General features: G+C 37.0%; 1 protein-coding gene across 7 annotated transcripts in view; it reads right to left on the bottom strand.

Moving 5' to 3' along the window:
• RAPGEF2 (Rap guanine nucleotide exchange factor 2) overlaps positions 1-14584 on the bottom strand; it is a 194891-nt gene that overhangs the window by 85108 nt on the left and 95199 nt on the right. For 4 of the 7 annotated variants that reach the window (XM_040601264.1, XM_040601236.1, XM_040601215.1 and 1 more), the window contains exons 5-7: positions 7738-7813; positions 4942-5109; positions 2235-2252 (exon numbers count right to left, since the gene is read on the bottom strand). In XM_040601264.1, the coding sequence (XP_040457198.1) occupies positions 2235-2252; positions 4942-5109; positions 7738-7813 (262 nt within the window). The remainder of the gene's footprint in view (positions 1-2234; positions 2253-4941; positions 5110-7737; positions 7814-14584) is intronic. The other 3 variants (XM_040601225.1, XM_040601274.1, XM_040601257.1) reach the window with 1 other exon arrangement.

The raw sequence follows: 14584 nt of genomic DNA, 5'->3' as shown, positions 1-14584 counted from the left end.
CTGCCTGCACCTCTCTAAATATTCCTCAGTAAGCGCTGATATTTTGCCTTTAGCAAAGCAAAGGCTACGGGTACAACAAGTAAAAGCCCACATCTCAGTTTACATACCAAGTCTAAAGCACAGGAGACTATCACAAACCAAGGAGCTGCAAATTACTACTTGCAACCTCTATGCTACTTACAAACAGCATCTTATTTTGGGCAGTTATTTTTCTTTTACAAACTTCTGTTCATTTACACTAAACACGTCACGCATGATATACATAATAACATGCTCAGCCACACTCAAGACTGGGCATGACCAATTCTTCACAGGTGCACAGAAGCACCCACAAAGTTTATCGGCAGTATGATATTACAAGCAAGTCTACACTTTTTAAATTTACTCCGTAGCTAACTACTCTATTTTAAAGTTAAAAGAAGAAGAAAAATCAGCCTAAAGCCAAAGAAAATCCACATAAATTCTCAGGAGAAAGAGTCCGTCCTCTTTCAGTCAAGTCACTCAAAACAAGGGCCTTTCACTGAGAACATTAAGTAGCCTTAAGTACAGATACACACAGAAATAATATCCACACCCAGAAGTTAAAATCCAATTTCTACTATTAAGTAAAGTGATGTTAACACTAAACTAGTTAAAGACAGTTTCTGGCTCATTAGAAGCAAAAGCAAAAATATTCTATCCAAAAAATCTGAACAAGGTTTTCCAGATTCAAGTAAGAACAGCTCACCCTAAACTTAGGATTTTTCTTCTTCCCTGAAAAAGAACAGATCCATTTTACTAAACTACCACCATTTGGTGGCAAAAAAGATGCCATTTTATCAGCCTGATAACACACATTTATTTTATTTCTAGACATTAAGAAGTTTCTCTTTTCCTCACCCTAGAAATCAGCAACACTTATTCAAAAAGTAGCATCTACAAGATTCAACATTAGATTCCACTTCAAACAGCCCTTCAAGCATTAGGGTGAGTTATCAAAATACTGCAAAGTATTTCAAATTCCTATCATAACTTGAGAAGCATGTTATCACTCTTGGATGTAATATTTCAGTAAGCATAGGTTACTCAGGATCATTCCACTGAAGAACTGGTGAGCACTGGTCTGAAGGTAGGAAACTGTGTTCCTAGAGGCACCACACATACCGAAGAAAGTGAGCATTTCAGCACAGAAGTCACTTGTCTACAATACTGGAACCCCAATGAAATTTGAACCCTCTAAGTCTTAAAAAATTAATTGAATAATGTGACACAGAAGGAACTTTATTCAAAATAAATGCATTTCCTGACAAAATATCAGAAGAATTAACCAAAGTAATGCTTGAGTAAAGAAAGAATTTTGAAAGCTAAAAAGAACAGGTTTTTATTTGTTTGCAGCTCTATCATAAAAAGATTTCTCAAGTGTAACAGTGGAGACATTTAACAGTTTGACAAGACACATTCTTATCAAACACTGTATTTGGTAGATGCTTAGTATTTTCCCACTTTGGCATGGACAAATGCAATTACAAATACAAGTTAAGTTTAAAAGATGCCACTGAGATCTATGGATTACTACGACTGCATTTGAGATCCGATGTCAGATAAAGCTTCTATTGTTTTGTTTGGTTTGGTACCATTCCAAGATACTCGACTACTTGGGAACACTCTTCTCCCCAGCTTGGCAAACCTGTGTTTCAAATAATGGCCATTTACACATACTTTGATAGGAACCTACAAAATCCTGCTTCTTTATACCGAATCAGTACACATCATCAGAATGGAAGACAAGCAAGAAGCATCCTTGCAAGTTTCCAGCTAACAAAAACTTTTTGTTACTTCTTTGGTGCTCATCTTGTCCCACTCCATTCCCCTGTTCTACTGACATACAGGTACTCAACAGTGACAGGCCTATTTTTTAAATCAAAATAAAAGATTAAGATTATGGAAGAGATACCCCAGTAGTGTCTTGTCAAATAGTAAATATTTTATATATACCTTTAGCTTACTCTGCTCCATTTTGTATAAAATCACAGGATGTCAAAGCAAGGAAGAAAGGTCAGTCAAGCTGGGCAAGAGACATACTGTCACCAGATTCCACGCTGATATTAATATTTTTATATCATAGTGAGACTGCTCAAGTATCAAAGCAAAGGCTAGGAAGCAATTTTAGTCATAACATTGCATCAGAATTATGATATCACACTGCATACCCACAAGTAAATTGTTAGGGGACCATACACAGTAAGTTACAATACCTGAGGTTTAGTGCATTCCTGTGAGCCAAAATGAAATGAATGCCATATAGGAGGAAAGGAAAAGATGAACATTATCAGACATGCCATAGTACATTCCACCACTATGAAGATAATGTTAAATTTATGTTAATGAGGGCCCACCGTCTCCTACAAGCTGACTCTATTGCATAAAGCCATGCCACAACTGAGAGTACTGCATTTAATTTTTAATTCTTGGAAAGCATGGCCTAGCAACTTCATTTAAAGCTCTACATTTTGCATACGTTTTCAGAAAGATGTAGAACTCCTTCAGAAAATACTTTGAACTTTCTGAAGAAAAGCATTCGGAGACTACTGCAAATAAAGCATTAATAATATACCCAAGACCAAAAAGAAAAAAAAAAATCATTCTACATAGTAACTACAGATTTAGGGTAAACCAAAACCTAAGAAAATTACATATTTTGTGAAGATTTTGAGGGGCTATCAAAGCAGCTTTATTAATTTGAAACTCATGTACCTGAAAACCTAAACCAGAATATACCCACAAGGACTGAAAACAAATGCATCATATTAATCCTTTTCAACTTGAATTTAACACATTATTTACTGCAATATCTGAACATCTGCATTTTTTTCATGCTGCTTTATTTATCCAAAACTAAGACGAACCAAAGATGAGACCCTGACAGATGCTGACTAAAGAATAGACGGGCAACAAGCCCATGAGATATGTGTTATGTTTTGAATTCCCGTGTTTCAAAAATCTCTGCTTTCTTCAGTAAGTTTTTCAAGAAATTAAGACTAAAAAAATGAGGTCAAGGGACATAAAATAGGAAAGGAGAAAAGACAATGCAGCCTTTAACATGTATGGTTAAAGCGATAGAAATAATACTGCTAGCAGAAGTAAATGAGAGAACAATGTATACAAGATCACCAAATACTGTAAAATAGGAGGGAATGGGCCAGCATGAAGAGTCTTGACTACATCGTAAAACTCATTTAAGACTGACTCATTTGCTTTGGGTAAGGGGGGGGGGCGGGGGGGGGGGGGGGGGGGGGAGTCAGTCATATGCCTCATATTATACTTTTTACAGCAACATTTGACTGTAATTATTGCAAATTTTACAGTTTATTTGGCAATCTCTTCCAACTCAATATGCAATCTCGCTTGCAATGAATTTCCCAACACATACACAAAATCATTATGAACTCGCACAACAGAATGGCACACAATGGGCTTTTGCTCTTAGTACCAGTTAAGCTTAAGAAAATTCATTAGGCATACCTAAAGTGAAATTTATACAACAGGCAAGGACCTACAAATGCAAATGGCACTGTGTGTAATCTAAATATTGCCCTTCTAGAGTTAGATAACAATCACACTAGAACTGTTTGCTAAGCACAACATACACATCTAAATACTACGAACAAAAGCAATTTTTCCTGTAGTTCCCACGAAGTCCAATACTACACACGTATTTTTCCAAAAACAGACTAGTAAAACGTTTCATCTTCAAACCAAGTGAACTGGCTCAATACGTATTAAATTTAGAGGCAATTAAAACTGCACTGAAAATTAAACCATTAAAAGCTGTTGTATAAACAAAAACAAATTGTTGGCATAAAATGTAATTATTCAACTCATGAGGAAAAGCCTGTATAATTAACAGATGTAATCAAACATCTACACACTTACAGATGCACATTGAATATACAGGGAACTGGCAAACAAGGCAAGGAATAAGGATAAAAAAGGAAAAACGGGAAAAAAAAACAAAAAACCAAACAACCCTGCATTGGATCAAAGACAGTATTTTAAAAACACTAAAGCTCTAATCCTGCAAATTTATATGCATGTAGCTTATACTGTGCAAAATTTAGCCCAACGAACTCAATGAGATTAGATATGCACAAAGTTATTTATGTGAATGCCTTTACGGTTCTAGTAGATTTGAGGTCTTAAATAAATGAGAGCCAAAGACAAACAGCTTTTCCAGTATTTTGCTTACAGTTGAAATCAATACCAAACAAACACATTAATCTAATAGAGTTTTTCCCAATTCAAAAGCCATATAAAATATTTTTTATTTTCATCTCAAGAGAAAGCCTGGAAGCTTTCCACATACAAGATTACCCCAACGAAGAAAACAGAAATCAAGTAAAATGACTAAATGATCTCCCTGACGATGGGCAGACTACGTAGCTCACTGAAACCCCAGAATAAAGGGCTCTTGAGGCAGAGACCAGTAAAGGTTAATCTGACATTTAAATTCTGGATACCAAAATGAAATGACAGATTTAATCCAAGAATCTGGCCTACTGCAATGCAGCACAGTCCTTCTTGGGCAACCACTGTTACCATATATGTGAATGGGTGTTTCACAACTGAACTTTTAACACTGTACACTAAACTATTTGTACGGTAACAATATCAAAAGGAAACGAGAACATAATTTCTTTCACAATTTCAAATATATGTATAATAAGTCCAAATAATGATTGGACATTCATGGTCATAAGAAATGTGCTTTCAACCCTAAACTAAGATGCAAGCTGCACACACGTTCACATACTGATGGAGTCAAATTCACAGTATTTTAAGGGGAAACTTCCCTACCAAAGCACACTTGTTTAAAGATGCCAGCAAGTTTAGCCATTTTGATTGGCTTATTTTCAGTAATTTTCCTGTTTATGTTTCTGTGAACCATAAATACAGACAGCTTACCGTATGGTAGCCTCTAGGTAGAGGTGGCTTCCCCACAGGATAAGGGTCAACAGTATCAATAATTGTTTGTCGCTCCCCTTTTTGGTTAATTTTCCTAAATCTTCTTCGAGATTGCCTATGAGAAGCTTGACGTTGAAAATACTCCTCATTTTCATCCATGTAATCAACCTACAATAGATGCAAGAGAGTGTCATTTCCCACAAGAAATAAAAATGTTTCTTGTTAGAAAAACAACAAATCCTGTTCTCAAACAATGGCAGTTAGCTTTCAATTTCCTGCATTTTAAGCACTAATAGTGAAACCACTACTTAAAAAAAAAAAAAAAAAACAACCCAAAAAAAAAACCACTGCTATGAACAGTATCAGTGAATACGGCCAGTTTTCAAAACTGACAGAAGAAAAATCTTCTCCCTTCCTCTCCCACTTCTTACTCTTGCACAAATACAAACATTTCACTACTCAATATGTTACAAAAAGAAAACTGGTATAAGAAAGAATTTGGTAGTTTTCCTACTGACCTCTGTCACTTGGTATCTTCCCTAACCAACCTATGGCAAAGGCTTTGTTCCTTTATAGGCAGTACTGGTTTTATTGTTTACTGCAAATAATTTGAAGACATAAAAGAAGGATTTCTAATAGACTGAGCTTACATAAAAACAAATCCCTTCAAAACAGCAAGAGGGAGAATAAAAAATACCTATTAGGTATATCCTAATATATATCAGCCATCTCAGTTTCAGACTTTTCAAAGTAATAGTCCTAAATTACACACAACAGTATACTGCAATGAAAATATTTGAACTAGGAATTCCGGTTTTCCTGAAAAGGAACAATCTTTTTACAGTAATTTGGCTGAAAATCAACATCTCTTCTGTGTTGACCCAACTAATAGAAACCTTACTCAAAACTAACAGGGAAATGGGGGGGGGGGGGGCGGGGAGAGGGGGAAAAACCACAACTGTCAGCACTGCCTATCTATAGGGTCTCAGTTAACTCCTATTCACTTCCACCCCCCAGGGATAAACAGTATTTCTGAAGATGTAGGTAGGAGCTTACAAAACACCTTGCGAGGTTCCTCCATATTTTTCAGCACATAGAAGAGATTTAGACAAAAGATTACTCAGAATTTGCAGTGTGTCTGTCAGAAGTATCACGTATTAGTCAGCTCAAGTCACTAAATACACCTTTCAGTGTACTAATACAAGGGGATGAGCACAGGAAGAGCATACCCCCCCACCACTGAGCATCTGTTTCACATCTGACACAGTTCCACTCACACCTGACACCTCTCCCCCTTCTCCCCACAAAGCGACTCCATCCAGCCCAGAGACTGAAAGTTACCATGCCCGACAAACTCTGGGGATGGGATTCTTTCTATTCAAGGTACAACTATTCCTTTGAAAGGCTGGATTGAAGTCAAATGTTTCATTTCAGCTTTCCCAAAACTCTAGTTGTTGGTCTGGGGGGTTTTTTTGGACTAATATGACACATGCGGGAGTACCTGCCCAAGCCCAACATTACCCATCAGTCTAAAAGATGACAAGATTTCTTGTGGATTCTTGTTTAGTCATCTCCTTTCCCCATGCCCATCCTTAAATCTCTTCTTTGTAACTTACTGAGGAATGCATGAGACAGACATCCCCAACTAAATTGTATCCTAGTGGTGAGAGTAACACAAACTGGTCAGACAAGTCAAGGGGCCAGTGGGGAGGCATAAAGGGCTGCTGCTGAGGAGCTGCTCCTTTACAAAGTAAAGTTACAGAGAGCTTTATTTAGGGATAGCAAAAAAGCAACTGGCATTCTCACGTATGCTTTCTGTGTCTCCATAGCTCCATAAGACAATTTTCTTAATTAGAATTGGAAGAGGGAGATACATAATCAAATGATAGAAAAAGATCCCATTATACAATCATCTTTATCTGCTTATAGCGAAATCACAAAGAGCTTAAAACCCACGAAAGCATGCCTGCATTTGCATGAAGATAAACTAAAAAGCTACTTTTTTTAACAACCAACTTTAACAGAGTAACCTAATCTCTCTACAAGCCTAAAGCTATACCACAATTTCCTGAGCTTCCACAAATTTTACAGAAACTTTAGGAAAAGAATGTTCAGCATCACAGCCAGTGTCTGAACTATCATCTACATATGGCTTAGATAACCGTCTTGCCAGTATTAGTAATCGATCACTTCTCAATGACAGAGAAAAACATTTAGCCCATTGGTTATGCCTTTGTTCAGGTGGGCAACTACAAAACTTTCGAGCCTGTGAACCCTCAGAGACAATGCTTTTCTGCCACTGGACCACAGCAGATACTCCTAATAAATAACCTTCACCCAGAAAAGTTGGTAGAATTTTAAAATGTTCAAACTGCTTCTTAAAACTTCAGACAGCTGAGAAGAAATATTTCATTCAATCAACTATTTATTACTTTAGCTAAAATAAGATTAATCCTTTAAAGCATCTTTGCCTACCTATAATAATAAAACAGCTTAAAAAACCCAAAAGCCATACACAAAAACCCCACAAACTGTTCTGCTGTTCTGCTACCAGAAGAAAACTTCAGTTTTACAAGAAATCTGCAAGAGTAAATGTAACAACAATAAAAAGATACCTTTATCACTCAAACAATGCAAGTATGTGTGCAAAGAATGCCAAGAAAATTATGTATGACATCTTAGATTTATAAAAAGATCATGTGCAAAACAGAAAACTCTTCAAGTTTTACTGGAAGTTGAAGTGTTACCAAAGCTGGCCTGTAAAATCTGAAACAAACTGAATGAAAATATTCTTACCACAATCATTTCAGATGGCTCTAAAACAATGCATTCACAGCCACGCCTGAAGCTTCCTGCAGAACGCTTGCCAAAACTGAAGAACAAAAATAGTTCAATCAGAAGTCAGACTTACAACACAATCCATAAGCATATTTGCATCTTCTCCAGATATTGTAAAGCACAGAATTAAAAAAAATGTACTTACCTCTGTATGAAACAAGTTTTCATGCATATGTCCTTTGACAAGTAACTAATACCCAAGGACACCACCAGCTGTGTATTTTGTATTTATATAGTTTGCCAAGAGTATTTGCTAAGTAATTCTATCAACACTAAAACAAGTGTCAATCAAGTGGTGTCTACAGAAGATGCATGGGTGATTCTGAACTACATTACAGAGTTTGATCTAGTATCTTCTGGCATTACAGCATTAAGTTACCTAAGCTATCTGCATTTCTATAGAGAAAGCTAACTAGCATACTAAGGAAAGAATGAAAAGCCTGATCAACTTCAATTAGCTCTTTTTTACTTAAAATAAATTAACAAAATAAGTATGCTGAAAGTGAGGGTATTCCCAAATTGAAGATGAGGACAAAAGGTTGTTCTGCTTTTCCTGACACATTCTCACCTTAGTGCAATAATTAAGCATAATACTATTTTGCTTCCTGTAGGATAAAATAGAAAACTATTTTAATTTCAGTTTCTGAAGTGCTCTGACAGTATTAAATGAGTCTGTGTGTCTCTGGAGGCTTAACTGCAAAGAATGCTCAAAATGCAGCAGTAAAGGTGGAATGCAGAGAACCAGTACATAATTCAGTGAAATACAAAACCTTTATTTTTAGATCCTTAATCATACACCATCAGAAGAAAAGACAACCAGCTAAAGTTAGTTTCTGGGGTGTGTGCTTCCCCTGCCAGGTAGTTTGTATTTAAGCCTGCCAGGTCAACACCAGATCTTTCCCGTTGCAGAGAGGAAGGCAGGATAGAAGTCAAAACGGCTGGACCTTCAGGACCCCTCTTGCAGCTTGCTGTAACACGTGTGCCCTAAAATCTGCCAAGAGCCAAGGAACCATTTAGCCATTCCCTTTCTTCAACTGGCACTGTGCAACAGGCATGGAAATCCTTCCTATCTGAAGCTCACAGGGCAACAGCTGTCACGTAAGTTTATGAAAAGCAAACCAGACTCAATATAATTGTAAATCAGTAAAACTGAACTTTACCCAAGCCTCTAACACACAACCATAGTGACACACTTAAGCTATGACTTTGTTTGTGAAAAGTAACTTTTTAAAGCTTTATTTCATAACAAGCAAACTGAAGAACTTCATACACCATTTGGAAGAGTGTAGCTAGCCAGTTTATATCTATTCTGCTACCCCGCCTACTGATTAGTAGAAATGAACAATTTAACTTGCTACCACAAAGGCTAATCTCTTGACAACAGCACGTTTATAGCTCAAAAAGAAGGCAGTCAGATATTGAAAAGAAGTGCCAGCTGTGCTTATTCATCAAAATAATAATCGCATTTAATGGTACATGGGACTTCTACAATAGAAAAAATTTTCCAGAATACTAAGCCCCTTGAAAAGAAACATTCAATAAAGAAGTCTCTCAACAAAATGTTATTTTCCTAGGGGCAAACACATGCTTCCTCCTATAGTCCAGCAACAAAACACAGGGTGCTTTGCTTTACAATGCCATCTTGAATTTTATACCATTTCAACTACTCTTTAAGAGACCAGAAAATGAAGCCATTATCTTGATTCACTAGACTGTCACAGAAGTGACAAACTTATTTTCTTGGTCATTAACCTGATCCATATACACAGTTTTTCCTTAAAAAAAAGGAAAGGAAGGGATGAGAAAGGAAAAAGTAAATCACCTCAATGACTGAAAAACAAAAGTGTAAAAATGGTGATTAGGAAGTCACCTTATTTGATATTCTAACTGAAAACAAACACAGAAATACTCCCTTTTCTCTTGCAGATACTTGTCCCCCTTTTTGTAACCATTGGTTTTGGTCTGGAACACACTATTGCTGTATTTTTTGCCAGGTCACTTTCTAGCCTCACAGCAAACACCAATTTCAATAGAAAATGCACATACACTTTTCCAGTCCACCATTTCTTCTTCCTCTATTGCTGTCTGTAAGTATCAGCTTTAAACTTCTGTCCATTGCTAATCACTTTTGACAGCCAAAAGTTTCAAGCTTTAGCAAACTCAGTAAAAAGCAGCAGCTTGTTTTGGATGTGCTTTTGAGCTCTTGAATAACTTGTTTGGATTTTACCCTTCAGCACAAGGGAACAGTAGTCAACATATTAAGACAGCAGGCATGCATTGAGCTACTATAAAGAATATTCTTAATTTCTGTTCCCAGTACCACACTGATTCTTGCAGCAAATAACCATGTCATCACTGTACTGCTCAGATTCCTATGACAGCACAAAATTTATCAAAGCAGACAGTGCATCACACATACATATTATCTTTAACCAAAGATCACGAGGCTTTTCAGGCTGCAAACAAACTCCATAATCTTTGTGAAGTATTGTAGGCCAGACAAGTAAATCAAGGCAGAAAGTTAAATGACCCTTCAAGTGTTGCAGTTCTCAGATACGCCACACCAGCTAAACCTCCTGACTTCCAATCTACTGCTGGAAATTCATCATCAGTGAGGAATTCAGGTAACCAGGGAAAATTAGGAATGTCTCTTGTGACTGTCCACTATATCTGGACATTTCAGAAGTGTCCAACTCTGACTTTAGTAGAACATCCATCACAGTTTTGCATACTACCTGTTGCAGAACCACACTGCGATACCTACACACAGTCACACAAACAGCTGTTGACATGCAACTGAGGAACAACAGGGGTCTTTGGGCATCACCAATCCCACTGTTTCAGTTCAGAAGACTGATATCAAAGTCAGTTCTACCAAAATTAATTTATTTGTCAGAGCTTCCCACAAGAGCAAAAAGCAAGGACCAACAAAGGAGGACTTCAGTGACACCCTTCTCTAGCTGAAATCCCTAGCTGCAGTAACCAGCCACGAGGTACAGGAAAGCCACCAAACAAACAATTTAAAGTTAAGATTTTAAAGTTATTTAAAACATTAATAAGCAGTAAAAAGAAGCAAATACCCAACACATAATACAGTCTGTTTACTGAGCCAACCAAAAAGCCCAAGCTGCACAGCTTTTTATAAAATACTTTATATGTTACATATAATAATATAAATCACCATACATAGAGAGGGGAACTTCATACAAGGGACCACAAGCTGGCACCCAAGCTAGCTTGAGGGATGCCAGGTAACACACAGAAACAGGAGCAGCAGACGAAGTTTCAGTGAAGGGCTGACATACTCTGTAATAACCAGCTTTGTTTCAGTAACTTTTGCTAGACACTGTTCTTTCCAAATGTTGATGCCACACTTCCCAGAGAAAGTCAGTTTGACTGCGCAGATTTATCACAACATACACAGTCTACATGAGCAGTGGCTAGCTAAAATAAAACATAGAGAGCCTTTATTAGCGGGTTTCAATGGATAGGGCTTTGACAAATGTATTCCTCCCCCTACTGTAGTGTGAAATAAGCCTATGGATATATGACTTCACTATGGAGGTTACAGTTAAATCACACTTTTATTTTTAAAATGTGGTAGAGAATTGTACCTAATAGACACTTCACATTTGGTTGTACCATATCCTTCCTTAATAACATTAATTAGAGTTGTCTTAATACATAAAGATAAAATCTCTTCCTACCTAAGCCTTATTCATTTCAACTTCTAAAAATATCTCATTTGCAACTATTAAGTCAGTGATATACCTGAGAGAACCATACAACATCCAGCAAATCACCTGAGAAGGGATGTAGAGGTTATATCAGTAATTTGGATAGCCAGAAGGCTGTCTGGTTAGAATATTGCTGCCTCACCTAAATTCCCCAAAGATCCTTGTTTTGCAGCAGCTTTTCCAACACTTTTTCTCCCTGCTACCACATAAGCTCTGACTTGAGGTTTCTTGAGTATTAAACTTCACAGATGTTCTCCTTAGTACCTGTCCTAGAGGCAATTTCACTTCTGGAGTCCTTTTCTATCACAGTTACTTTTATTCCCCATAAAGCTACTGAGTGCATGATATGAATGTAAAACAACCTTAAAAAAATACCTTAAAGATATATAAAACAATTTTATTTGCAGGAATCTACTTTATACAGTAGCAAATTTGAAAGTGGCTGATTAAAAAAATAATTATATCTTAGAAGGCTAGATACTGTGCCCAAGCAACTGCTCCCTAACTATACTAATTCCCTGAAGCAACTGACAAAAAGTCCAATTTCCCACTTGACTATTCAAAAGCATTATTTCCAAATAAATTTGTTAGTACTAAATAAACCCTTTTGCTCACTGTATTAAAAACAGGTATTTTAATTCATATAAGTAACTTATAACTTCATTTCCATTCTAATGCATTCTAAAATGGAGTTTACACTGACTGTCGATGACAGTGCCCTTCTCTGTAAGCGTACCTTACTATATACGTATCTTGGAACTCATTATACTCAAAACATACACAGTTGGTTAAAGAACAGATGTATTACAGTTTACAACACACTAATTAATAGCAGACAAGTTTTAAGGGAAAGCTAAGGGTTTCATGTTTCCAAAGATTGCACTTCACTTTCAGTTTTCATTAAAAACACCTTTACAATTATAAAACTACAATCAGTGCAAATATGTCAGCAGCTAACAAACAGCAAAAGGAGAATAATTTAAGACCACTGACTGCATTTATTCCCCTTCAAGTTTATTACATGTACTAATAAAACAAAACAACAAAGTATCTCAATTAAATGAAACACCTAGAGCTACAAGCAACACATTAAATTTTATAAGCGCTTACACACAGAGACAGCCAAAAACTTCCAGGTATTGAGGGTGACTCCTTCTATCCTTTCTATTATCATCGTGACACTGGAGAGCAACGCAGCTTTCTCCAGACGTGACCCATCCATTGCCCCAGGTCCCCAGACATACTGGTACATGCACACACAGACGCTCTTTTCAAAGCTCGCAGGCAAGGCGGCAGCTACTGAAGAGGGAACATTTCCCTATCAGCACTCAGCCCTGTCCCCTCGCCCTGGGCCTCCACATTCCTGTTTTCACGTCAGCCCAGCTCCCAAATGGAAAATTATTTCTCAGCACTGGAATGTAAACGCATTCATCAAAAACGATGCAGAATCTGAATAAAACTCCACTGACGACAAACACCAAGAAAAAGTTTTTCACTGAGAAGCCCTATTCTTCCTCCCTCTTTAAAGATCAAGGATCACTCACAGAAAACCCAATTTCACCAGTAACAACTATTTTGAAAAGGACATATAAAAATTTAGGTTTTCCCCCATAATGTGTCTAAACATTTATTTCTTTTGATATTCACCACCTTGCATTAGCTTAAAGTAATAATTAATCCCCCTATGTATTGCAACTCTTAGTAAAACTACATCTAAGTCTCACAAGGAAAGCTCCACAAAGTGTGACCATCTATATAGTGCGCATTCTTCAACACATTAAGTGCAAAATACTGTTATAGTTTTATGTATTTGTAAATGCAATATTTGGAACAAAGCTGCTAGTTTAGAATAAAGTATTTAATTGGCATTTCCTCTAAGTCAAAAAGCATATTCCATTTAGACATGTTCTAATGCAAGGAAAAATACAAGTAAAAGATTTTCTTGTTTCTCAAGTTCTTAGAATTTTCTGTGGTATATTTATGGAAAAAAATAAATTCAATATAAATCTTGCTTAAAAAAAAATCTACAACATATTAGAAATAGAAACACAATGCATGAGTATTGCAACAATTTATGCTAAAACTCTAGAAATCAGATATTCAAAAACTTTCTTTGTCCTGAAATTTTCAAATGGGATGTACAATGGGTGTAAGATCAATGCTGTGCAATATTTGCCAGTGCAGGACTTTCAAATACACGTGGACATCAAAGTAAATATTTTCCCTCTTCCACCTTCCATGAAACCAGTCCTTTTCTCTTTGAGACTGTACTTGAATAATCTTCAAGCATAAGGCTATGCACAGCTGAGTTCAGTTTCTCGAGTTTTTAACATACTCATGATAAAAACAAGATCTTAAGCTAAATAAACCAAATACTTCCCAACTCATTTTGTGAAAAAGACATTGCTTCAGCTGACATCTATCTTTAGGAGGATCACCAAAAACTTCCAAAATGAAAAACAGAGGGATTGCATTAAGCACATTTAGAATTTGGAGTTGTGTAAGACAGAGCCTTCACCTGCTGTTAGGTAGCACCCACCCTGCAAACACTGTTACTGCCGTCACTATTGACGTTCAAGTGCTCTCTGCTGTGTTTTTCACCTTCCCTCTACCCTCCAGCTTCTCAAACTCGGAGCTCAGAGGAGCCACCGTTCCTCTGCATGATCATTTGCCACAGGTCCCGCCTGCACGTGCTGCCTGGTGCTGGTTCCTCATACCAGCGCCGTGACCTCAGCCACGACCAGCAGCTGCTTTCCATCACTGCGTCAATTATTCTCTGACGATACAGAAGCAAACATGTGCAGAATGTCTGGTCTCCAACAAACCCTGAAGTCAAATCTTGATGCAGCAATCAACACTTAACTTGCAACAATGCCAAAATGCTTAGATGTAGTTCTAAAGCAAACCAGTCATGCTGAATTCCTGAATTAAATATTATTGAGCAGTATTTAGTAGATGTCTAAATGGGGAAAAAAAATGGGGACTATATTCTATCTGGGAATAGAGATTCTTCAAATCCTTCACTCTATTTGGGATACAGAGTGAAGGATTCAGTCAAGTTCCTCCTC

This window comes from Falco naumanni, chromosome 1, assembly GCF_017639655.2.
Source record: "Falco naumanni isolate bFalNau1 chromosome 1, bFalNau1.pat, whole genome shotgun sequence".
In the NCBI taxonomy this organism is placed as follows: Eukaryota; Metazoa; Chordata; class Aves; order Falconiformes; family Falconidae; genus Falco; species Falco naumanni.
Note: the sequence above shows the minus strand (reverse complement) of the source record. Positions and strands in the feature narration are given on the sequence as shown.